At 45.2% G+C, this 26,226-nt stretch overlaps 1 protein-coding gene across 2 annotated transcripts in view; it reads right to left on the reverse strand.

The window, feature by feature from the left end:
• LAP3 (leucine aminopeptidase 3) overlaps positions 1 to 26,226 on the reverse strand; it is a 238,053-nt gene that overhangs the window by 24,878 nt on the left and 186,949 nt on the right. For both annotated transcript variants that reach the window (XM_078678427.1, XM_078678426.1), the window contains exon 8: positions 4,091 to 4,215. In XM_078678427.1, coding sequence (XP_078534553.1) covers positions 4,091 to 4,215 — 125 coding nt within the window. The remainder of the gene's footprint in view (positions 1 to 4,090; positions 4,216 to 26,226) is intronic.

Raw genomic sequence — 26,226 nt, forward strand, 5'->3', positions numbered from 1 at the left:
ACCGAACCGAATCAGTTATCAGAGCGCTTTACATAGCACCAGTTACGTTACATGAGGACACACTTTCATTTTTAGGCTTATTATATTGGCCAGCTGTCGTACATATATATTAAATAAAGTAGGACTAAGGGATGAGCCCTGTGGGACACCACATTTGATTGGGAGGCGATCTGAGAAACAGCCAGTTTCCATCACTTGGAAGGATATACTCTCGAAGAAAGAGGCAAGCCAGTCCATGGCTTTGCCTTGAATTCCTATTTCCCTTAGTCTCTCTTTTAAGATAGTGTGATCTACGGTGTCAAAGGCTGCGCTGAGTTCCAGTAAGAGGATAGCAGCCAATCCACCCTCATCCAGTATCGCCTTTAGCTCCTCTGTGATAGCCAAGATTGCTGATTCTGTATTACGTGAGGCTCGGAAACCCATCTGAGTGGGATGAAGTATGTCATTCTTCTCTAGAAAATTGGCCAGTGTGAGATTTACATGCTTCTCCAAGAGTATCTGGTAGAGACTATCTAGCCACAGATTCCTTACCTTAGAATATTCCACAAGTGTCAGACTGATTCCGGAAAGTTTTCATGAGCAGTACCTTTGAAAGCCAGTAGGTGACATCGTTCCGTGTGGCGCGGTCCGCGCCGGAAGTGACATGCATTGTGCCTATTTTGCCGCCACCCCTGCGCATTGACATCAGTTTCTTTTCACAACTTTCCACACCAGAAGTGCAGAGCCATGAACAACACCGACCACTGGTGTGTAGAACTAGGGCCCTAAAAAGGGAACAACCCTGAAACGTTAAAAATCCCTACAAATCAGTTTGCAGAGCGGGGAGGATAGGTGGGTCAGTAAGGAATCGGGGCCTATATAGAGTCTCTACCAGATAAGGCATAAGCAAAGGTAAGCAACTTGTTCAGCTGAGAAAGACTTCCAACAGCAGATGTATTACCTTAGAATAGATACCTAAGCAATACTTCCCGGGAGGAAGGTCTGCAAATCTGATTTAGACAAGAAAGTCCTGCAGGATCAAATAGGCAAAGAGCCCATCCTGATGGACTGGCCAGTCTAGGCAGTAGTGTTTGTTGAACGTATGTAGCGAAGCCCCCTTTGCTGCCTGACAGATGTCCAGGACCACTACTCCGCGTGCTAGCAGTGGTTGTAGCCTTTGGTCTGGTGGATTGAGCATGCAAGCTCTCTGAGGGCAGCTTCTTGACCAGTGCGCAGCAGATCTTAAGGCAGAGTACAATACATCTGGAGATGGTAAGTTTCTGCACTGCCTTCTCTTTCTTGGCTCCAACATATCCCAGGAAGAGTTGATCATCCACCCGGAACGATTTTGTGGGGTCAATGTAGAACAACGCTCTTTTTGGGTCCAACTGATTGAGTCTCTCCTCTTCCTTAGAGGCATGAGGCAGAGCGTAAAAGGTAGGCAAAGTGATGGTTTGGCTTACGTGGATCTGGGTGACTACCTTTGGCAAGAAGGATGCTTGAATACGAAGGACCAGTTTGTCGGGCGAAAAAAGAGATGTATGGAGGCTGAGATGACAGTGCCTGCGGGCAGATGTTATTGCCACCAGAAAGGATGTCTTGATGGTGAGGAGCCTAGGAGGGCAGGTATGAAGCAGCTCAAAAGGAGCACACATTAGAAAAGTAAGAACCAAGTTAAGGTCCCATCGAGGCATAAGGAAGGGAGCTGGAGGAAACATGTGCAGCAGACCTTTGAGGAACTAATTTACAATAGGGGACTTGAAGAGGGAAGGCTGATTTTGCCCAATGCAGAGCCCTGCTGGGCCAGGATAGACTAAAGAACTTGGCAAAAGGGTGCAGAAAAAGGGTCCACCTGTTTGGCTGTACACTATGCCATAAACTTGCTCCACTGGCCGGCGTATACCATCTTTGTTGAGAGACGCCAAGCTGCCAAAATAACATTACAGACTTCGGGTGGAAGATCGAAAACTGTCAACTGTCGCCACTCAAACTCCATGCATGAAGGCAAATTGTTGGCAAGTTTGGGTGGAGAATCCTCCCCTGCTGCACCAGATGATCCTCCCAAAGGGGCAGACTGATCGGAGGACCAATGGATAAGAACAACAGTTTGGGATACCAGACTCTCCGAGCCTAGTCCGGAGTCACAAGCATAACTTGAGCCTGGTTGTTCCTGATCTTCTTGAGAACTCTGGGCAGGTGAGGTATGGACACAAAGGTGTACAGGAGGCCGAAGCTCTACTTGAGATGGGAAGCGTCTCAGAGCGAGAGCCGCCTTCGAAACTCCAGCGTGCAGAACTGCTGAAACTGCACTTTTTGGCAGTGGTGAACAGATCTAACCAAGGTTCTCCCCTCTGCTGAAAGAGACCTTGCACCACCTCCGGTTGGAGGTGCAATTCTTGATCCACTAGGCAGCTTCAGCTGAGTTTCTTCACTCTGGTGTTCAGAGCACCCTCCAGGATTTTGAAAGAATAGTGCTTTCTCGGACAAGATTATGCCTCACTTTGGAGGAGTGGTCATGTGCCTGTGAGGCCCCCTGCGTCCCACTGGTCAGGGGTGCCCCCCCTGCTTGATGCCCAGAAGCTGAGAATAAATATGTGACAGCTGCATAGCCTCTCAGTTCTGCTGCCTGAAACTACAAGGAAAAGAATGGCTGCCCTGCTGGTATCTGAATTTGTACCCAAAAGGCCTGCACTCTGGAGGACTGTACATGCCGCACAATTTGGTACTAGAACCATGGGACTGTGCCTTGCTTCAAGAAGGATTAAGGAGTGGACTCCCTGCAGCTACAGGTTAACAGAGCCCACCTGCATCATCTCCACCAAGGGTCCCCCTCCTGGAGTGGGTCTAGTGGGCTTTTAAGGATTTGGTCAAGTGCATTGTGGGGATTGTAGTCCAGACCTTCCAGAGACACTCAGGAGATTCCAGACCTTTGGATTTGCATTTTGGACACTTTGAACCTACAAGGAGACATTCCGGAAGCACCTACTGAAGTTTGGGGAAAAGCTCCATAAGGTGACCGACCAGACCCCGAGAGTCAAGCCGGCCACCTTCAACCCTGACCTGGCCAGGATTTCAGGTTCATCCTGCTGAAAGCTCTGGACTTCCAGGATATGACCGGGGCATCACAGAAAACCAAGCTGGTGAACCATCTCTGAATCCAACCAGCTGTGGAGGGTCAAGTGCCGTCAGAAGAAAAAGCTCCAGAAACGTGTCAAAGTGTGAAGGTAAAATTTTGACTGCGGCCTCCCGCTTAGCGTATCCGACCTGGACTCCAGCACGGTCGGCCTGAAACTTTGACTTTGTCCCGGTCAAGCGCAATCAGATGTCCCAGAGTGGCCCTATATGTTTTTAAGTACCATAAAGTGGTTAATCTCTAAAACATCATAGCTCTGTTTTCTTACATTAGATTTTTGTTGTTTTAGTGTCATTTTAAAGATAAAAATGTTTCCTATTGTTATAAATTAGTGTGTGATTTTTATTGTGTGTTGTGTCTCGCTTATTTACGGTATTGGTGTTTTTAAATACTTCACATACCTGTCTCCTAAATTAAGCCTTATTGCTCGTTGTCAGCTACCCAGGATTGAGCAAGGGACTAATTTATAGAGACACTGTTTAGGGTTCAGCACTGTGTCGGTGGCCTTGTTACTGATGGTCGGTGCATACTTACAACCTTCAGTAAACCATTTTCCAACAAGCACATACCAGCAAGCAGATACCGCCACTATTTATTCAAATTACACAGCACATCGAAAAACCATCAAAAACACAACAGTCTGTGTCACAGTTGGTGTGCAATCCAGATTACCAACAAAGCATCTGTCCTCATTCTTTTAGTGCTGCTATTTCTAAGGCATCTCTTAGCCTAGACTGCTGGGTCACATTATCAGATACAGGGCAAGAACTAGATCATTTACATCACACAATAAAAATAGAAGAATCCAAAAGCTCACGCAGTGAAATGGCACTGCCTATGTCCTGACTGCAGCATCAAACATGCTGCCGACTGCATGACCGCCTGAAGAAGGCAGACCATACTCAGTGTTCCAAACGAGGACACATCAGAGAGAAAAGAGCATGTCATAGGGCTTGATTCAGTACCACTCATACTCACCAATAATATTAAGTGGTAGCTGAAGTGCTGCTGCTGTGATAATCGCAGAACAGATAGTAGCTGCCCCTCCCATATCCGCTCTCATGGCGTCCATCCCTGAAGAAGGCTTCAATGAAATTCCGCCACTGAGAACACAGGACAACAATGGGGTGGTTTCAAGTAGTTTCATTTGGAAGACCATTAACATTCTTAATGATTTCATTATTAGAGCTACAGCGAAATACTACTTTCAGTGTATAGGAAGGCTTTTTGCTTAAAGAAAAGATAAATAACACCAGTTATTATGTATTCTCTGCAATGAATCAAACGAAATCACGAGGCTAACATATTACAACTACTAAAATAGGTGAGACTAAAAGTAATAAAACTGAGGATACTATTCTATTATTAATTTAAAAAATATTGTATACTTCTTTATATTTAAACCAATTCTCAAGTTAAAACTGTGCCATTAGGAAAATACTGTGAATACTTAATGATACTTTATGCAGTGAAACTGGACCATGTAGGTTGTAAAAACAGGAAGGCCCATTACAAATCAAAAGGAGGGAGCAGCAAACCAATGTTAATCAATGGGGCTATTAAAATGTACGATTATTCAGCCAACACAACTCCCGAGACCAAGTACAAAGATTCAAAGTGCTCACAAACTCAGGCCCGTCCTCAGACCAAAAGGCTTCTCACTGGACAACATGCGTTTCACCGCCCTCTCACCTTCTTTCTTCTCTGGAGCGGTCTACTCACAGAATCGCTTCTACTCACATAGGCCAGCTCAGGACTGCTCCTCTCATTCACTCTCACATATACAAAGAACACATGTTTCTCTGTTTTTCCGTCCAGAGACTTGTCCTTCTAAAAGGGAAACACAGCAACGCTGCGGTATCCCTGGAAATCTTAAACTTTCTGATTACTCCTTTCATAGAAATTATCAGTCCATATACAACGATGGCCTAGGAAGTGCTCACGTGCACCATGCAGAACCTACCCAGGCTGTAATGGCCGTGTCCTGTCATAACAAAGCCTTATTCCTGGACACCAGTGAAAGTGTTAAGAAAACCTAAATTCCCTAATTCAAAGCAAACGGAAAATCTATTTCAACTCATATAACGTTACTTAAGCCCTGTGTGGTGTTCTTATCATTATCTCCTGTGTAAGTTATGCTGCAATCCTATTTCCTCTTGTTGCCATGGCTCCAAAAATCTGGAGTAATGCAATGCCGTGTAAATTGCGGCGTTGCGTTACTCTGCCCTGGGAAGGCACTCCAATAGATTTTGATGCGCCCCAAGGTTTACAATAACTTGTAAACCTAGCAATGCGCCAAAATCTTACACCTTCCCAGGGGAGGCGTAACAAGGACAAATATTTCAATTTCTCCTTGTTTCTTTCTCTTTCTATGTTTGCTGAATTCTGCAGCATACACAGGAAGAGGATTATGCCTCCTACGATTGTTTTTGTGCAGTAAGGCTTACCTTCCTGCACAAAAACAATCCTGCATCAATGTAGGCACTTTGCACCATGGTGCCAGGGGGCCTGCATTGGCGCAGTGACGTGGATTTTGGCGCTGCATTGTCAGAGGGGGCACCCATGCTACGAGTGTGAACAGCAGAGAGAGGATTAGATAGCTATACTGGTGACCTGATGCAGGTTGGGTGCTGCAGGTACTACCCCTCCTCTTCCTTTTTCCCTCTTTCTATACTGGGGACCTGATGCAGGTTGGGTGCTGCAGGTACTAACCCTCCTCTTCCTCTTTCCCTCTTTCTATACTGGTGACCTGATGCAGGTTGGGTGCTGCAGGTACTACCCCTCCTCTTCCTCTTTCCCTCTTTCTATACTGGTGACCTGATGCAGGTTGGGTGCTGCAGGTACTACCCCTCCTCTTCCTCTTTCTATACTGGGGACCTGATGCAGGTTGGGTGCTGCAGGTACTACCCCTCCTCTTCCTCTTTCCCTCTTTCTATACTGGTCACCTGATGCAGGTTGGGTGCTGCAGGTACTACCCCTCCTCTTCCTCTTTCTATACTGGGGACCTGATGCAGGTTGGGTGCTGCAGGTACTACCCCTCCTCTTCCTTTTTCCCTCTTTCTATACTGGGGACCTGATGCAGGTTGGGTGCTGCAGGTACTAACCCTCCTCTTCCTCTTTCCCTCTTTCTATACTGGTGACCTGATGCAGGTTGGGTGCTGCAGGTACTACCCCTCCTCTTCCTCTTTCCCTCTTTCTATACTGGTGACCTGATGCAGGTTGGGTGCTGCAGGTACTACCCCTCCTCTTCCTCTTTCTATACTGGGGACCTGATGCAGGTTGGGTGCTGCAGGTACTACCCCTCCTCTTCCTCTTTCCCTCTTTCTATACTGGTCACCTGATGCAGGTTGGGTGCTGCAGGTACTACCCCTCCTCTTCCTCTTTCTATACTGGGGACCTGATGCAGGTTGGGTGCTGCAGGTACTACCCCTCCTCTTCCTCTTTCCCTCTTTCTATACTGGTGACCTGATGCAGGTTGGGTGCTGCAGGTACTACCCCTCCTCTTCCTCTTTCTATACTGGGGACCTGATGCAGGTTGGGTGCTGCAGGTACTACCCCTCCTCTTCCTCTTTCCCTCTTTCTATACTGGTGACCTGATGCAGGTTGGGTGCTGCAGGTACTACCCCTCCTCTTCCTCTTTCCCTCTTTCTATACTGGTGACCTGATGCAGGTTGGGTGCTGCAGGTACTACCCCTCCTCTTCCTCTTTCCCTCTTTCTATACTGGGGACCTGATGCAGGTTGGGTGCTGCAGGTACTACCCCTCCTCTTCCTCTTTCCCTCTTTCTATACTGGTGACCTGATGCAGGTTGGGTGCTGCAGGTACTACCCCTCCTCTTCCTCTTTCTATACTGGTGACCTGATGCAGGTTGGGTGCTGCAGGTACTACCCCTCCTCTTCCTCTTTCCCTCTTTCTATACTGGGGACCTGATGCAGGTTCGGTGCTGCAGGTACTACCCCTCCTCTTCCTCTTTCCCTCTTTCTATACTGGTGACCTGATACAGGTTGGGTGCTGCAGGTACTACCCTCCTCTTCCTCTTTCCCTCTTTCTATACTGGTGACCTGATGCAGGTTGGGTGCTGCAGGCACTACCCCTCCTCTTCCTCTTTCCCTCTTTCTATACTGGTGACCTGATGCAGGTTGGGTGCTGCAGGCACTACCCCTCCTCTTCCTTTTCCCTCTTTCTATACTGGTGACCTGATGCAGGTTGGGTGCTGCAGGTACTACCCCTCCTCTTCCTTTTTCTATACTGGGGACCTGATGCAGGTTGGGTGCTGCAGGTACTACCCCTCCTCTTCCTCTTTCCATCTTTCTATACTGGGGACCTGATGCAGGTTGGGTGCTGCAGGTACTACCCCTCCTCTTCCTCTTTCCCTCTTTCTATACTGGGGACCTGATGCAGGTTGGGTGCTGCAGGCACTACCCCATCTCTTCCTCTTTCCCTCTTTCTATACTGGTGACCTGGTGCAGGTTGGGTGCTGCAGCTACTACCCCTCCTCTTCTTTTTTCCCTCTTTCTATACTGGGGACCTGATGCAGGTTGGGTGCTGCAGGTACTACCCCTCCTCTTCCTCTTTCCCTCTTTCTATACTGGGGACCTGATGCAGGTTGGGTGCTGCAGGTACTACCCCTCCTCTTCCTATACTGGTGACCTGATGCAGGTTGGGTGCTGCAGGTACTACCCTCCTCTTCCTCTTCCCTCTTTCTATACTGGTGACCTGATGCAGGTTGGGTGCTGCGGGTACTACCCCTGCTCTTCCTCTTTCTATACTGGGGACCTGATGCAGGTTGGGTGCTGCAGGTACTACCCCTCCTCTTCCTCTTTCACTCTTTCTATACTGGGGACCTGATGCAGGTTGGGTGCTGCAGGTACTACCCCTCCTCTTCCTCTTTCCCTCTTTCTATACTGGGGACCCGATGCAGGTTGGGTGCTCCAGGCACTACCCCATCTCTTCCTCTTTCCCTCTTTCTATACTGGTGACCGGATGCAGGTTGGGTGCTGCAGGCACTACCCCATCTCTTCCTCTTTCCCTCTTTCTATACTGGTGACCTGATGCAGGTTGGGTGCTGCAGGTACTATCCCTCCTCTTCCTCTTTCCCTCTTTCTATACTGGGGACCTGATGCAGGTTGGGTGCTGCAGGCACTACCCTCCTCTTTCCTTCATGAGGCTTCTGCCCTAAAGGGAGCACAGGTTCTGAGAGCTGCTGAAGTTGCCGTTAACGGCCCCTGCTGCTGTCACCGTCTCGATCTCAGCACTGGCGGGGCATGCCGGTACCCCTCCAGGTGGAGAGCTCAGCACGTGGCTGCCTCTCCCCATGTCGGTGGCTTCTATCTAGGGTCCCGTCACTGCCTCCGGGGCAGATGTACCACTCCGCTCAAACAATGCTTCAGATGCAAAATGGCGAAGGCCATATGAACACGGTAAATCATTGCATCCTCCATGTTTACCATTCATGCTTTGAAATGGAACCATTCCCTCCACCAATGACGTTGCTCTAATTTGTGGAAAAATAAAACTCCAAATTATATGATTGATATTTCTATAAACTAATGGCTACAGAGCATGGGGTGATATCAACCAATGAACGAAGGGGCTGATCTATTTCCCTTTTTAGATATATTTGATCTGCGAATGAGAGTTAACATCTGCCTGTAACAAAGACATAACAAGCATTGGCAAAACAAACATCTGGCTCGCATTTTCACTAAGATACAATTGGCTTTGCCAATGCTGCGTGCTTGTGCTGCCCTGAATGGTGCAATTGGTGCATATAATGAAGGCGTTGTAGGAGGTTTCGGCATCCATCAGAGGCGAGGTACTAATGTAACTCCAGACTAAAACCCCAGCCTCATGAGCACCAAGAGATCTGTATACAGCCGCGCTAAATATACGAAACCTGTTTAGTTATACAAGCAATATATGACAGCCAAACACAGAGCCAAAAACAGCGAAAAGATACATGTTGAGCAATCAAACAAAAACAAATAAAAAATACCGCAGGCGCCCAGTGAGCCACTGACCTAGATGCAATACTATAGTAAGACTATACTGATGCAGTGCTGCTTCAAGCAGAGCCAGACGCTGTGTGTGACTTATGTTTACACCCACATGGATCAAGATGGCCATATTGGGCTATTTATGGGACATTTAGTCCCGTTTCTAAAGTTGAGTGCACTTATTTGTTGTAGTGAAAAATGCATGGCTAGGCCCATATTAGGAACAACACCACCACTAGGAAACCTCTCCTTTGAAAAGCGTTGCCGGACCACAAGGGTTTCTTTTAATAAGGGTTCCTTCCGAGAGAACAGTAAACGCAGCTGAGGTGTTGAATAATAAAGGAATAGGACCAGACTTGGTGCCCCTCGTTTATTATGTAATATCACACCAACCAGTGCTCTTCCTTCAAATGAATCAATGGGGCTAGCTTGCAACTGCTATCGCCAAACAGGGATGCATACCTGTCCACTTGGAAGAACGATCTCACCGTGACACTTTGGAACCTCACATCGCCACCTAGCCCCAGCCTCACAAAAAAGCTTGCTGAGGCTGGTTCCCACGTCTTAGGGTATTTTCACACCCTTTAATGGACGTGGGCAGTTCAAAGCCTCGGAAAACCACTATTTACAGGGGGGATCCTCTGCTTTTGCTCAGGTCCTTCTCCCAACCCTGTGGACGTGTGTTGCTGTTCTCAGTCTGTCTCCCCCGCTGCTGCTGCATTCTCACACCTGTGCGCGGCCGCCGAGGGGGGAGACCACATTCCCCAGCGCCCACAGCAGGGGACGCCGCCCACACGCTGAGGTCGCGCCAGGTGGCACATTTAAGGAGGGGAGAGTTGGAGGGGAGAGTTCCCGCGTCGAGGGACGTGCGCGGGCGCAGCCGGGCTAAGCCCGGGCAAAGGGCGGGCCGTCTGTGGCCTTCCGGGGCAGAACGAGGCATGGCAGGGCCACCCCCTTTGCAACGGGACTTTGGACTCACTCCTTGTAACGTGATCAGTTATTTGATACACTTATTTGCAACTTGACATCAGTTATATATAGTTGTAGTATTGGTGTTAAACTTATCACTGTATAATGAGCACTCGTAGTGGGGCTGGGGGTAATGGGGCTGTGGGCCCCCTTGATGCCTTCTTTGTCCGGGCGGAATCTTTCCTAAATCAGGAGATTGAGCTCACACAGAAAAGACTGTCACTGACTCGTTGTGTTCCCATTGAAACAGGAACAAGTGGTCCTTCCTCTACTCCACCTAAATCAGCTGAATGCAGCTTGGTTAATCCTTTCCATCTAGCTGCTGGATCTTCTGAGTCTGAGTTGGTAGTTGTAGATTTACCCACTATAACAATAGATGTAGATGCAGGTATGGTCCCTTCACCACCTCCACCGCCACCCCAAATTGTCACACGATCTACACGACAAACACAGGGTGGGGGAAACATAGCTCATACCACAAACCGGAACCGGAAAGCAAGGGACCAACCTGCCGCAACCCAACAGACCAACAAAGTAGCAAAAACTAAAGGCATTGCTCATGGGAAGACGGGTCCAATTGAGGCGGCTAACAACATTTGCTCCATTGATCCCTGTATCTCAGGGTGTCATTGCCATTGTAAGCCGCCCCAAACCATCCCAGAAGATTTGCTATTATCTGAGTTAGTAGACAAACTAGGACTATTGTTAAATCCATTGCTAAACAAACTCGCAGATATTAATACTAGACTTGATAATATCGAACAGAAATGATCCACTCAGCTTAGCCAGATATCCAATGGAAACTTGACAGCTACAGGGGGACCTAGTATATGTTTGGCACCTACTCCCAGTCAACCGGTGATTGTAAATAGTGATCCTATTAGAATGTGCACAAGTGCTCCTACATCAGGCACTAACAGGGGACATTTTTCATCATGTAATCGAAATCAAAGGAGGGAAACACTAGGGATGGGGAATAACAATAATAACAGAGACCTGAATAAGGATAGCTTAAATACTGTACAACCTACTCACACCAAAGAGTATTTGAACCTACCTCCCGAATGTACACCATATGTTATTGTCCTCTCTCATGTACCACCTTTAGCTCCCAATACAGTGGAACACTGGAGTTCTTTAAGAAACAGGGCACTTCATCTACTGGATATTAAGATGGGACTGGGGAGCTATTTGTTTCAGGAATTTAAAATGGCAAGAAGGGTCCCATGGATAGGCAGACTGACTAAATCTAGTAGAGGTGATTGTATAATATTAAACTTTGGCTCAATAGAAATTGTACACAATATTCTGGAGAGCGGGGACAAGACACATGGATAGAGAAGGGATACACATTTTACCCTTAGGATATTTTTATCGGACCCAACCACTTCTACCTATTACCAGGTGCCAATTACCATCCAGTGCCCCAAACCAGGGGAGGTACGAGTATAATGTATTAACATCTAACAGGTTTGAAACCGCACTTTCTAACCTAGACTCACAAGACATACTGCTAGGCAGGAGGACAAATATCAATACATTACTAGTCTCCTCATGTCCCTACTCACCGGCACTCAGTAAGGAGCATGAACCTCATGGGACCTGCAATACCCAGTTATTAATGAACCCCACTAATTCCCAGAGGCAGGCTAAGGGTGGCATCAGCCACGACATAACCAGTGGTGGGTCAACAGTTGAAGAACCTCAGAATAGTAATCTAAGTAATAATGGCTCTGATCTTAGAATTCTCAGTTGGAATGTTGCCGGTCTCGAGCCAAGACTATAGCCTTATAGCCCGCCTATTAAAGGCCCTCTCCAGCGTTAAAGGCCCCGAGCCGAAGGCGAGGGCCTTTAACAAGGGAGAGGGACTTTAATAGCCGGTATAGCCCTACTACGAAGGGCTATAAGGCTATTAGAACATTCTGCCACTAGAGGGCAGAATGTTCTAACAAAAAAAAACAAAGCCTTATGGGAGCGTGAGGGGATTGGAATCCCCTCAGGATCTCTGAAGCCTTTGTTCACAGCCAGAGCAGTGAACAAAGAAACATTGGAATGTTGGAGCTCCAGGCTTATACCAGCCATTATAAGACCGGAGCACTCCATTGTTTTCAATGGAGCTACCAACATTCCAATGTTCTAATAGTTGATAAAGAATGGTTACACTTAGTCTACATGCAGGATATAATAATGTTTCAGGAAACATGGGCACCTCATGATCTGCATATAAAAGGGTTCCTTTGCCTTAGTATAGTGGCCACCAAACCAAATTTTGGTTGGGCAGTAGGGGGCCTATTTATTGGGATCAGCATATCAGCTGGTGGGAGCTTTAAGATTATAAATACCAATAATCCCAATATACTGGCAATAGAATATAAGCGTCAAGTCCCCTTTGATTTAATAAACTTTTATAACAATGATTTTAACTCAACTCCAAACAAGAATTTCATAGCACTTTTTAAATTTATCTCTAAATTGGAGAAAGCTCAGGGCGAGGGCATGGGGATCTTTTTGGGGGGGATTTCAATGCTAAACTCCCAAAAGAAATTCGAAATATAGGCACATGACAGGCAGATCCAGCCGTGCAGAGGGGATTAGAATTGAGATCCTTTCTCAGCGAACACATTTTTAGTAATGCAATGGAGTAATAATAATAGTTCTTTATTGTTTAGTTAATTAAAACCATAACAAATTTCCTTTGCACTTCTGAAACAATGTTTAGATATAAAATTAATTAAAATAAATATATAAGATTTGCAAGAGAGTAAAATCCAAACTCAAGTGAAACTTAAAAAGGACAAAGATAAATAAAAATATCAGAAAAACACAATGCGGTTTAAGGTATTAGTTTGCTTTCCGACGTTTTTCAAAAGCAAGCAGGAACTTTACAATCCTACAGTTAATTTGTGAGTCCATAGAGTCCAAGCAGCCAATAATCGCTGTCCTGCAGGTACACAATCTCTTAATCAGAAAACAATTCTTTAAAAGGAGCGTTCGCTCCCGTTTCAACTTTTTACAATGACAAATGATAGGAATTATGTCCTCATTGATATGACCACAGAACAGGCAGCGGATCCCGGATGTTTCCAGGCTGGTACGTCGGCCAACGTTGGATATTTTCCGAATCTTAGAGCCATCAACCTTTTTTTGATAAAAACTGAGTAAGTAGAATCCAAATAAAACGCCGGAGTAAGTAATTGATAACTGTTGATCACAACCCAAGAGTGCGAGCGATGGGAAAAGATTTCCTTATCAATGAGCAGTGAATGAAATTTGGCTGCTTTGTTTATTGCCTGTTTAAATTAATTGAATGGCACATTTTTATCCCATAGCTGGGTGGAGCATGTTAATTCCAGTGCGCTGGTCAGGAATTTGTTTGCCTCTGATTTGCTTCGCGTTTCGACTTCTTGCCACAGAAATTTGTTTAAATTATTATCTGTGGCATTCATTTTGATCCGGTACCATGTTTTAATGCACATATATAGTCTTCCCACTGACTCATTCATAAGACCAAATTCTAGGCGCATTTGCGCTGGTGAAGCAGTGCGGGGAAAGTTGAAAGACTTTCTTATAGATTTTGGTAATCAAGTTGTTTAACAGGGCACCATCCTTACCGTGCATTGCTGCACTTCCATATGCTAATGTGGGAAGGGTTTTACTAGCAATTACTGTTAGTATTGGTTTTAGGGAGGGGCCCTCTAGTTTTTTTAAACAGGGAGCTAAATGCAAAGATCGAGGCTCCGGCTCGTTGTGTAAGATAGTGTTTCTGGGCTTTTAAAGTTAACTTATCATCAATAAAATAGCCCAGATATTTATAGCTTGAGACCCTTTCGAGCCTTTTACCTTCAATGTAGATATTGTAATCTATTGAGCGTCGGTTGGAAATTAACATTCTTTTGGTCTTGGATAAGTTCAAAGTCAACTGTAATCAGTTGACTGCCTATTTGATCCATTCTGGTCCTTGCCCCACCTTGTATCTGTTCTGGAACACTCCAGTGCATGTTATCCGCTGTTAGAATTTCGTCCTCCTCCTGGCAGTATATAAGGTCAGAATTAAAATCTCCGGTTATTATGACGTTCCACGATGGCTCAGTACTACGAAGGTCAGATATTACCTCACATAATAAGGCATTTTTTATATTTTTCACTCAAACTTTTGGTTGCGTGTAATAATTAATCAGAATAGTTGTCATTTTGTTATTTGCAATTAATCCTGATAGTTTGATTACTTGAATACTTGGGTCTGGAGATTCAAGTTGTTCTGAATTAATTTGTAGAGCAGATGACAAATAAACTGAAAGGACACCGATGGCTCTACCATAGATTTTACATTTCTCTGTGGCTACCGAGTGGTGTATAAAGCCTGCCAATGCAATTTCTTCTTGCACCCAAGTCTCTTGTAAAGCGTTTATATCGCAATCCGTCCATTCGTCTAAGGGTAATCCATCCTCCAATAGTTGTTTGCGGACAAGAAAAATGAAAGTTCTGTTAATAGCCTGTTCATGCCGACTTTTGTTAGGCTCATGAGTACAATATCGTCTGCATATGCGAGATGTGAGAGTTGCAGGTTGCCTAGTCTCGGCGGGTGATCATTACAGCTGTTTAATTTGCCGGAGAGATCCGAGAGAAATAAGTTGAATAAATGTGGGGCCAGGACACAGCCTTGTTTTAGTCCTGTTCCTGTTGGGACTTTTCTTGACAATCGGGTGCCATCCCCTAGTTTTACTTGAGTACATGTATCTGTATAGAATAGCAACAGGCCCTTTAGTATGCTCTCGGGTATGTCCCATGATCTTAATTTTGCCCATAATAAGTCCCGATCCACGCTGTCAAATGCAGCTTGCAGATCAATAAAACATAAGTTCGGATCCTGTTTGTTGCGCTGGCATTTATTGGCTATCATGGTTATTGATAAAATGTTTGAAGTGGTTCCGAACCCTGCTCTAAACCCCGTTTGGTTAATTGGGATCAGATCTCTCTCGCCTGACCAGGCAACCAAGTCTTTTAATAGAAGAGATGCAAAGTATTTAGCTTCCACATCCTGAAGTGCTATTAGTCGATAGTTAAGTGGGTTGGTTCTGTCACCACCTTTGTATATAGGCATTATTATGGATCCTTGCCAACTTTCTGGTACTTGATTGAGTATTTGAACATCAGCAAAGAGATTCTCAAGATGTGGACTCCAGTAGTCAGGTGCGTGTTTGTATACTGCTTGTGGAATGCTATTTGGCCCAGGGGCCCCGTTGCTCTTGCCCTTATTAATTACTTTTGTTATCTCCTCCATAGTATATGTTCCGACTTTTGAGGTCGTAGTTGGTACTTTACTTGGATTGGTTGGTAATTGCTGTGTGCTATGTTCCACCTCACTTGGCTTTTTGCTGCGGTGTTGCAGATAGGGTTGATCCCCTGGGATTTTTATTGAATTTCCCTTAAATTTTAAGTCTAGGAATGTAACCCAATCATTTTCCTGCACGTTTGTTGTGAGAAAGTTCGACGGTCTAGCTAGTTCATTTATGATTTTCCAAAACGTAATTGTAATCGAGGTTTTCGAACTAAAGAGCAACTTGGTCCAGAATTTTTCCTTCGTAACTTTATTGTGCTCCCAGACATTCTTTTTATAGCGCTTCCGTAGGGCCAAGAAAACATCCATTTGACAAGAGTCTTTGGCATACGCTTGCAACTTTTTATATGTTTTTCGCAAGTCCCTTCTTAGATCTCTCAAATTTTTCGGCAATGTATTATTTAGACTGATTTCATTGGCCTTCGTAACTGGTGATTTCATTTTCAATTTTAGTCTCTCTAAAAAGAGAGACCATGCTTGAATATTATTCTTTGGGGTATCACCTAAGTTATTCATCGTTTCCTCTATTATCGAGAACCACTCGATTTTGTTTGAATTCAACCAGTCTATACGTTTTTGATTAATTGTGCGTAGTTTGCCTTCAAGGATATATGAAGATTGATATCTTTCCACGCACAGATTGAATTTAATGTGTTGCATTGCGTGATCACTCATGGGCGAGTATTTAATATAAAAACTATTTAGTAAGGGAAATAACGAAAGACTTCCGATTGTGTAATCCAATGTTGATTGGGAATGCGGACCATAGAAGGTTTTTTTGGGAGGTCGATCCTCATCGGTCCTACCATTCAGGACACGCATACCTAGATACTCTAACTCTGTAATCAGTTGACTGCCTATTTGATCCATTCTGGTCCTTGCCCCACCTTGTATCTGTTCTGGAACACTCCAGTGCATGTTATCTGCTGTTAGAATTTCGTCCTCCTCCGGGCAGTATATAAGGTTAGAATTAAAATCTCCGGTTATTATGACGTTCCACGATGGCTCAGTACTACGAAGGTCAGATATTACCTCACATAATAAGGCATTTTTTATATTTTTCACTCAAACTTTTGGTTGCGTGTAATAATTAATCAGAATAGTTGTCATTTTGTTATTTGCAATTAATCCTGATAGTTTGATTACTTGAATACTTGGGTCTGGAGATTCAAGTTGTTCTGAATTAATTTGTAGAGCAGATGACAAATAAACTGAAAGGACACCGATGGCTCTACCATAGATTTTACATTTCTCTGTGGCTACCGAGTGGTGTATAAAGCCTGCCAATGCAATTTCTTCTTGCACCCAAGTCTCTTGTAAAGCGTTTATATCGCAATCCGCCCAATCGTCTAAGGGTAATCCATCCTCCAATAGTTTTTTGGCTCCAGCGATGTTCCATGATACAATGTGTATACCTTTATCCTAGTAATGTAATGGACTTAGGCCCACACCCCACAACCGAGCTGGTGCCAACACACAGAGGCAGAGATAGCGTTTCAATCATTGATTTTATTTTTGTCTCTCCCTGCTTGGCGGACCGGATATTGACCACAGAGGTTGTAGTAACAGACTTCGGGGACCACAACCCCTTGACAGTGGCTTTAAGATTAGCTCAACGGCCTGTGTATGCTACTACACAAGGGGAGGGACATAACCCCCTCCACAGATAAATTGAGATTAAAGTGGAAAAGGATAGACAGCGGGGAAATAACTAAGTCCCTAATAACAGGGCATCAGACATTAATTAACTCTTGTCTACTGCCAACAGCTCAAGGCCTTAATGTAATTCAAGATTTTACTAAAATATGTATTGTGATCAGATCTCTTATCAGTGCCATTATCCCAGGGACCAAAAGACCCAAGATGGTTTGACCATAACTGCTCTGAAGCAAATAGGAAATTGCGTAAGGCCCTAACAGCTATACCTAGAATTAGGGCAGATGTTAGTGTAGCCAGGAAAGCCTACAAAACAACAATAAACGAGCGGAAGGGCATTCTTTTGGGAGAACAATGGGAAGCCCTCGCAGAAATAGCAGCTGGAAGGACTGGGAATTTATTTTGGCCCGCTGTAAAAGATTTGCGAAATATGGGCCAACAGTTAACACCAGTCAGCTGTACTATTGCTAGCAGTTCCTGGGAAAACCATTTCTCTAAAATCTATGCTTCACCACCACATAGTTTGAATTACAATGTGCAGGAACAGATGGGCAACCTACAGATAACTTTGGGGGAGGTAGAAGAGGCGATCGCACAGAGCCTTGGCAACAAGGCTCCGGGACCGGATGGGTTACCCATAGATATTATAAAATGGAAACCTGAACTATGGGCCCCAATCCTAGGGAATGTTTTTAACAGCTTATCTCAAGCACCTATGCCTGAAACATGGGGAACTAGTGTAATTGTGCCAATATATAAAAAGGGTGATAGATCGGATCCTGTTAAGTACAGACCAATCTCTTTACTTGATAATACCCTAAAGATTCTGGGCCGTGTCATCTATAACAGGATCTTAGAGTGGACAGAGGAAAACAGCATTTTATCCCTGTGTCAATTGGGTTTTAGAAGTAGGGTCAGTACAGTTGAACAATGTTTAAACCTTAAATTGGTTATTGATAAATACAACATTGCCCGTTCTGCCCCTATTTATTTAGCTTTTATGGACCTGTCATCCGCTTTTGATTTAGTTAACAGGTCCAAACTTTGGTCTATTTTATTGAGTTATGGCCTGGACCAACTATTGCGCCACTTTTTAGCATTCATACACACTGACCTCAAAGCACGAGTGAGGATAGGAATGGGAGGGGAATTATCAGGACCAATTAAGATAGGAAGGGGAGTGTGGGAGAGGTGTGGCGCCGCGGCCAGGGCGACTGACGCTGGAATCTGGGGACCACGGTTCGATCCCCGGCTCCGGCGGCAGGTTAGCCCAGCACCATGTGACTCTGGGCAATAGCTCGCTTAATCTTCCCAACGGCCCCCCAGCGCCTAGAGACCCTTACGGGTGATTGTGCGCTTTACAAATGTGGACTTTACTTTACTTTAAGACAGGGGTGCGTTTTAGCACCCCTGCTCTTTATTATTTATATTAATGGTCTGAGTAACCACCTGGAAAAGTCCACCCCAGACGTTCCAATAATAAATGGCAAATTGTTACCCGTACTTCTCTACGCAGATGATGCGGTCATAATGGGGCGCACCCCAAATTCTCTGCGCATTCTAGTAAAAAGTTTCACAGAATACATGAATGGATTGGATTTACGGGTGAATTTTAATAAGTCATTAATTATGCCATGTCGTCTAGGGAAACGTCAGCTCAACTCCATACTAGTAGGGGACAACAGACTTATTTCCACTCATAATTTCCCATACTTGGGGATGGTCTTTGCTGCGAATGGCTCGTGGACTGGGCATCTGGCCCAGTCCACGAGCAAATTCTCAAAGGCCATCAATTCGATTTTAAGTATTCCCGTCCTAAGAAATTAGATGCCATTGAAGCAATTGTAAAGATTTTTAAATTACAATGCATCCCCGTAGCCACCTACGGGGCTGAAGTCTGGGGGTGGCAAATAATCAATGTATACAGCAGGAAGAAAATCGGTTCTGTAGAAAGCTGTTGGGAGCACCTATTTCTACCTCCACATACATCTCGCATAAGGAATTAAATTGACATTTTATATCTGATTTTATTAGCGCCCGACCCGTGCTATTTTGGCACTCTGTTTGGAGGAATCAATTAGTGACCTTGACCCAAGGAATTATAACTGATTGCTTAAAATGTGAAAGGGGAATGGAGATCCCCTGGGCCTCGGGGGTTTACAAAAGTCTGTGCAGCATTGAAAAAGGTAGCATCTTCACTGACCCAAGTAAAGTTTACCTGGTACATAAGAATGATTTGAAGAAAGCACTCTATGCACTTCATAATATGCACAGAATCAGGAAAGAATCCGAGAAAACCACAGTCATCACCTACATGGGCAGGGAACTACACAGATATCCCCTTTTACTATACTTAACCTTGCCCATGACAAGATGGGAAAGATGTCTTTTGTTTCGACTGAGGGCTGGAACCGTTAGATTCTTGCTAAATTTTCCTCTGGGCCATCACCCGATCTCAGATAATACGAGTTGCCCTTGCACGGGGCGAGCAAACAACATGATTTACACTTTTTCTTTGCTTGCAAGTTTTACCTGAAATATGTAAAATGGCTTTTAATTCCCCTTTTTAAAAAATATAGACCAATTACTCTGGAGGAATCATATCAATTGCTGCTTTCCTTGGACAATGAGGAGATAATTTGTCGCACTTGCACTTTCTTGAGAATTGCTGTTCGAGCCCGTAAAACGATGGACAATGTGAGTCTTTTCTCTGTATATTAAGCTGTATAATTATGCTTTTATGATTTGATCAATTTTATATGGATTTTATGATAATTGTGTAAATTGTGTCTGTGCTTTTATGAATTCTTGGAATTCGAATAAAGATTATGAAACTAAACGAAACGAATCCTTTTATCAGCCTCACAAGTGCTTACATTTTTAATCCTAGTAGTAGTTGAGGTAGCAGCCTAAAAGTCCAGGCTGCAGCCCAATAAGAAGCACCTTCCATGCCAGCTTTGAGCTCACCATCTTTACTCAAGGGCTCCTGTCTCTTCATTGGCCCTGGGCTGTGGCCATTTACATTAATCAGAAGTCACACAGGGAAAGTTTAGGCAAAAGAGAGGAAGGAGTATTTGACAGATACCAGGTGCATTTCCTGTGTGCAGAACTGTACTCTGTGCTAATCACTAAATGGGGCAGAAAGCGACGTAGGGAAGTTTGAGAGAGAGCAGTGGCGGCTCTTCCGCTAAGGCGGAGGACTGTCACCACACTGAACAAAAGGAAAAATAAAATGATAACTATTGTTATTATCATTTTATTTTTCCTATATACTTCAGTGGCTCTCGGGCTGGGGGGGGCGGAGTAGGGAGATGAGTGTTTTTCACTCCCGAAGTGTGCAGAACTGCATGTCCCCCACCAGGCTGCATTATACAGCCTGGTGAGGAACATTAAACCTTCCCAGATCCCGTCTGAGTGTCTATCCACGGCGCTCAGACAAATCAAAATGCTGCACTGCAACTTTGTGATTGGCTATGGGGAGGCTGGGTGCTTCCTGCTGCTGGCCAGGAGTGCAGGTAAATGTCGGAGGGAAGGAGGACGAAGGAGAGGCGGCGGCCGTTTCCGGTAGGTGTTTTTTTGTTTGTTGTCTTTTTTTGTCCCACCCACCACCAGGGTCCTGTAGAAGCTCCTACTGTTGAGTAGTGCTCAGAGGCCTGCTCCTGCAGTGGTCTGTACAGGCGGCGCTTGGGGTTCCACTTCTGTGGACGTGATAGATAGCTGCGAATCGGCAGGAAACTCTACACAAAACAACTAATATGAACTAACTATAACGTGGAGGCAGCACTGCATCTGTAAAAAATGCCGTACATGATCAGGTCAGTGGAGGGAAACATGCTGCCATCTCTATTAGGCAGCAGCAGGTCTAACTGAAGGCTCTATCTATTGCAGTAGTTTGTGACAGGAGGAGACCAGGATAAATCGAATGTGAAGGCCATTATAGAACAGTGCTGTTTACAAACGGCTGCATCTACAGACCAAAGACACTGGTCTTTTAAATGCAAGCCAAGGTGTTGCTTGCCCGGATGTGGAGCGGACAAGTGGTATTGCCTTATGTACAACAGCTGTTGTGCCATGATGTTGATGCATCCTTCTGACTGCGAAAGACTTTGATCTAGTCACCAACTAAAAAAACGTAAACATCAACAAAATGCCACCAGCTGGTTTAACAAGTGATAGACAACCAGGCAAATTAGTTGTATGTTGTGCTGACATGGGATCAGGTAGCAGCTAAAGATGTCTATAGCCAGAAATGGGGTGCAAAAACCTGTATATCCCTGGACCAACCCACTTCAGCCATTGGCTGCCTTCACTTTGAGTGACTGCATTTTGTCCTTGCACATGCATATGTACACCAAAAACACACTTCTTCAAGAACAGAATTTTTTAGACACTTGTACTTCCCAGAGGCTCTTAGTCCCTATGTGTAGGATATTCCTAAGTAAAGCAGTGTAATCATCTATTTCCAAAACACTCAAGATATTTATTGTAACCTGCAGTGTTGACTCATCTCGATCAACCAGCCTTGGTATATTTTTTAACCTTTAGAAAAATCTGCAGAAGGCATTAGATTAGCAAATGTCTAGGATAAGCCACACCCTCTCAGCTTTGTGATTCACATTTGGAGTAATTGTACCTGCCTTGGGAGGGACCACTAGTAACGACTTGGGGCACCGCAATAACTTTGCAGCCCTTGCACTTCTTTCAGATACAATGGTAGTGTAGTTGAATGTTTTCATTGTGTGCAAAAAGTCCTGGATGTTAGAACCATTCCATAATAGTTTTAATTCTCCATTGGGTTGCACATCCTAATTTCTAAAAAGAAAAGAACAGCTTTATGGTAAAAGTAATTCCATGGCAATTGTGATCTTTCCATCTCCATTACAGTCGTTTGTAAGGACCTTCGTTGGTAGCATAATGCAACTGCAGCTTTCCATCTCCATAGCACTCTTCCGTGAGGACCTCTATTGATAGTATAGTGCAACTTCCACTTTCAATCACCCTTGTATTCTCATTTGAGGACAACAGTTTGCAGTACTGTGTAACAAGCTTTCCATCTCCATTTTGCTCTCCTGTGAGGATATCTTTAGCCTGCTAAGCGAAGGATTTCCTGCACTTGTCTGAAGCTGTGGAAAACTTAGACCTGGATGGAGGGCAGTGCTGGAAGCATTTTCTCAAGATGTCAACTTTATAAGTGCACACTCATGCCTTTGTTTTTCAAGGTGCAAAAACAGGCATCGAGAAATCTACTCGCCCACTCGCTACGGCGAGTCAGATTTTATCAGGGCAAGCTATATTTAGGACCTACTCTCACGTTCTGGTGAGTTGACAAAGAACAGGTGTTCTGTTCACTCAAAGTGAAGCAGCAATAAAGATGCCTTTAAATCTTGTTTTTATGTTGTCACATTTGCTCTGTGTTCAGTGATAGAGATCAGCAGTCAGGTTACATCTTCTTACAACCAATGTTCTATCTGGCTGCAGAGTTCCAGGATTTTGCAAAGAGAACTGTCTGACCTGCTGTCCAGAGAGTTCGAAAACAAAAGCTATAGGGTGTCAGGTTTTTAATACTGTGCAAACATTTTAAAATATATTTCAGTAGTTATGAAATCCCATTTTTCTACTTCTGTGTGATGAAAACAATATTTTAATAGGATGAAAACAGACCAGAACACTTTCCTTGGTGATGTGCAGATGATAAATATGTTTTCTGAAACCCAATTTTCACAGATTGTTTATACACTATCTAGTTTTAGATGTAAAGCTGCATGTTTGTAGGACAGTTTTTGGCCATTTCAATGGGAAATTTACTGTCTGTAAATGACAGCGAGCATCCACATCATGCTTAAAAGTGAGTTTTTAAACGTGAACTGAGAAACACTCCTGCCCCTATATCTATACTAATATCTATACTAATAAATTAAAGAGAGAGCCCAAACCTTTGAGGCGGGTAATCTCAGGAACCACAGCACCAATCACAACACCCAATACAGCGTTGGAAAGGGCAGTTGCAGCAGAAGGACATAGGCTATGCAGACGCCCACCATATACAATTAAAAGGTAAAAGAACCGTGCCAGCAAAGTAGTCCCTTGTGGGCGTGTCTGCGTTGTGCTGTGGGCGTGTGCTGGGGGCGTGACAAACGCTGGGGGCGTGTGATACGTTCCGCCCTTCATGCCATGTCTCATATCGTGTGCTGTGGGCTTGTGCCGGGCGCGGGATTAAGGAAAAAAACAGCAAGTGTTGTGCCCAATATTTCATTGTTTTTTCTTCCCAGGTTCTGTACATTCCAGCTCCGGGTGTCCACCCTGCTCCCTTTAAATACCCCTGCACCCCATAATCATAACCCACCCTTACTCCTTAAAATAACCCAACACCCTTAAACACTAACCCATCTTAACCCTATAAATATACCCTGTACCCCAAAACCCAAAATTATCCCTAAACCCTAAAAATACCCCTGTACCTCAAAACCCAAACCTAGCCCTGAACCCTATAAATACCCCTGTACCTCAAAACCCAAACCTACCCCTGAACCCTAAGAATACCCCTGTACCCCAAAACCCAAACCTAGCCCTGAACCCTAATACCCCTGTACCCCAAAACCCAAACCTAGCCCTGAACCCTTAAAATACCCCTGTACCCCAAAACCGAAACCTACCCCTGAACCCTAAAAATACCCCTGTACCCCAAAACCCAAACCTACCCCATAACCCTTAAAATACCCCTGAACCCTTAAAATATCCCTGTACCCCAAAACCCAAACCTAGCCCTGAACCCTTAAAATACCCCTGTACCCCTGTACCCCAAAACCCAAACCTATCCCTAAACACTAAAACTACCCCTGTACCCCATAACCCAAAACTATATCTGAACCCTTAAAATACCCAAACACCCCAAAACATACCTCAGTACCCCAAAACATATACCCCTATACCCATACTTACCTTATCCAAACATTAAAAAAAACATGCTTTTACCATTCATGCATTTACAACGAATTTCGTTGTAAATGTATGCGTAAAGCATATAAAATGTAATGCCATGCGTTATAATGGCATTGCGGAGTCATGGTACTTTCGTAATGAAAGTATGCGGAGTGATGGTATGCGGAAAGAAAGTTGCGGAATAATGGGTGTTTACCCTCCCCCGGTAAGTACATTGGTGGCACGGCGGCCCACATCTCCAGCAACATACTCATATTTTTTCACCACCGATTTGAAAAATGCACAGGTCTCTCTCATTGATGGCCAGCACCGACATACACTTTTAGACACACCTCCCGCCACAAGTACTAGAATTGCGAACTTTAGAGCTGGGGAGCTACGTTCGAATCTCGGCATCAGCTCAACATCCTGTGATTCCAGGCAAATTGCTTTGTCTCCCCGTGCCTACCACAAATGAATGCGTTCTTCTGTAATGTAAATTGTGCTCATGCCATGTTGTCGAGTTCGCGCTATATAATATTGCAAGGAAAAATAAAGTAGGGAAACTCGAGTTCACACACTACTGAACGCGCACTCTTAAGTGCATCAGCAGTGCACTGTGAATCGGAGCGTTTCACAGGCCTGTCACAGATAAGAAATGGTATCAAAACGAAATCCTACAAAACAATATACTACTGGCCGGCAGCAATTCATACCCGGACAACGTCGGGACGGGCTGCTAGTTGACAATACAATTAGTAAACTAAGAAGAATGGCAGTGATCATGTGCACCCTATATGTTGGTTAGATTCTTATTATAAATGGAGCAAATGTTCAATCTATTTAATTAAACAATTTTCTTTTTGTACATCAGAAATGCTGAACTCACACGGCAGAACAGACTGCATCTCGCTTTCGAGAATATTATGCTACCTTATACTCTTCCAGGGGCTCAATTCCTGATGATAGTATCCTAGATTATCTGATGCATATCCAACTACCCTGGCTTACACCCGCCGAACACCTCCACTTCCAGATCCACACCGACCCCAAGACCACACTTAGAGGCACCCTCATCTACAGACCACCAGGAACCCGAAAATAATTCAGCGAAGACATCACTGACTTCATCAGCCCTCATGCCCTCGCTTCCGAGAACTACATTCTACTGGGAGACCTCAACTTCCATCTGGAAAAGAATAACGATAGCAACACCACCACCCTTCTGGACAACCTGGCCAATCTCGGACTCAAACAACTTGTTGACACCCCCACCCATGTAGCCGGACATACGCTCGACCCAATCTTCACCTCCAGCAAACACATCTCCTTCGATCGCACCACAGCTCTTCATTGGACGGACCATAGTTGTGTTAACTTCAGTGTTAGAAAGGCGACCCGGGGGAGGCAGAAGATGTCTTACTGACCACCCCTAGGTCCACCCCTCCGTCGAGAAGTAGCCGAGCGTTACCGAGAGGCCTCCGGAATGAGGGTCCTCTCCTCCTAGGATCGTACAGCAGAGTAATCACAACACTACAGACGGACACCACACAGGAGGTCAAGTTCTCAAGCTTTTATAAGTAATAACGGTTGCAGGTTCTTGGCAATATATACAGCTGGATCGAGGGATCCGTAAAGTCTCGGATGAGGGGGGTAAGGTAGCGGGACAGTCTTACTCTGGGCGGAGGAAGGGACACCCTACGCACAGCTCTCAATCCTCGAGCTGGGGGGTTCCGAGAGGTTCGAGCCGCGGCGGCGCCAGCAGGCTAGCAAGATGGTTCAGCAAGGTAGGCCGCGGCAGCGCCAGCAGGCTCTCAGATGGTTCAGCAAGGTAGGCCGCGGCAGCGCCAGCAGGCTCTCAGATGGTTCAGCAAGGTAGGCCGTGGCAGCGCCAGCAGGCTCTCAGATGGTTCAGCAAGGTAGGCCGCGGCAGCGCCAGCAGGCTCTCAGATGGTTCAGCAAGGTAGGCCGCGGCAGCGGCAGCGCCAGCAGGCTCTCAGATGGTTTCCGCAAGGTAGGCCGCGGCAGCGCCAGCAGGCTCTCAGATGGTTTCCGCAAGGTAGGCCGCGGCAGCGCCAGCAGGCTCTCAGATGGTTCAGGTTACAGGAAGGATGAGTTCGTCTTGGTGTCGGCCGTGACAGCGTCAGCAGGGCTTCCAGTCCAGGATACAACTGAAGACCTGATCCAGGGCTGGCCCAGATATAGGTCTGGCGGTCTTTGAAGTCCGGACCCGCGCGC

Source organism: Lissotriton helveticus, chromosome 2_2 (genome assembly GCF_964261635.1).
Source record: "Lissotriton helveticus chromosome 2_2, aLisHel1.1, whole genome shotgun sequence".
Lineage (NCBI taxonomy): Eukaryota > Metazoa > Chordata > Amphibia > Caudata > Salamandridae > Lissotriton > Lissotriton helveticus.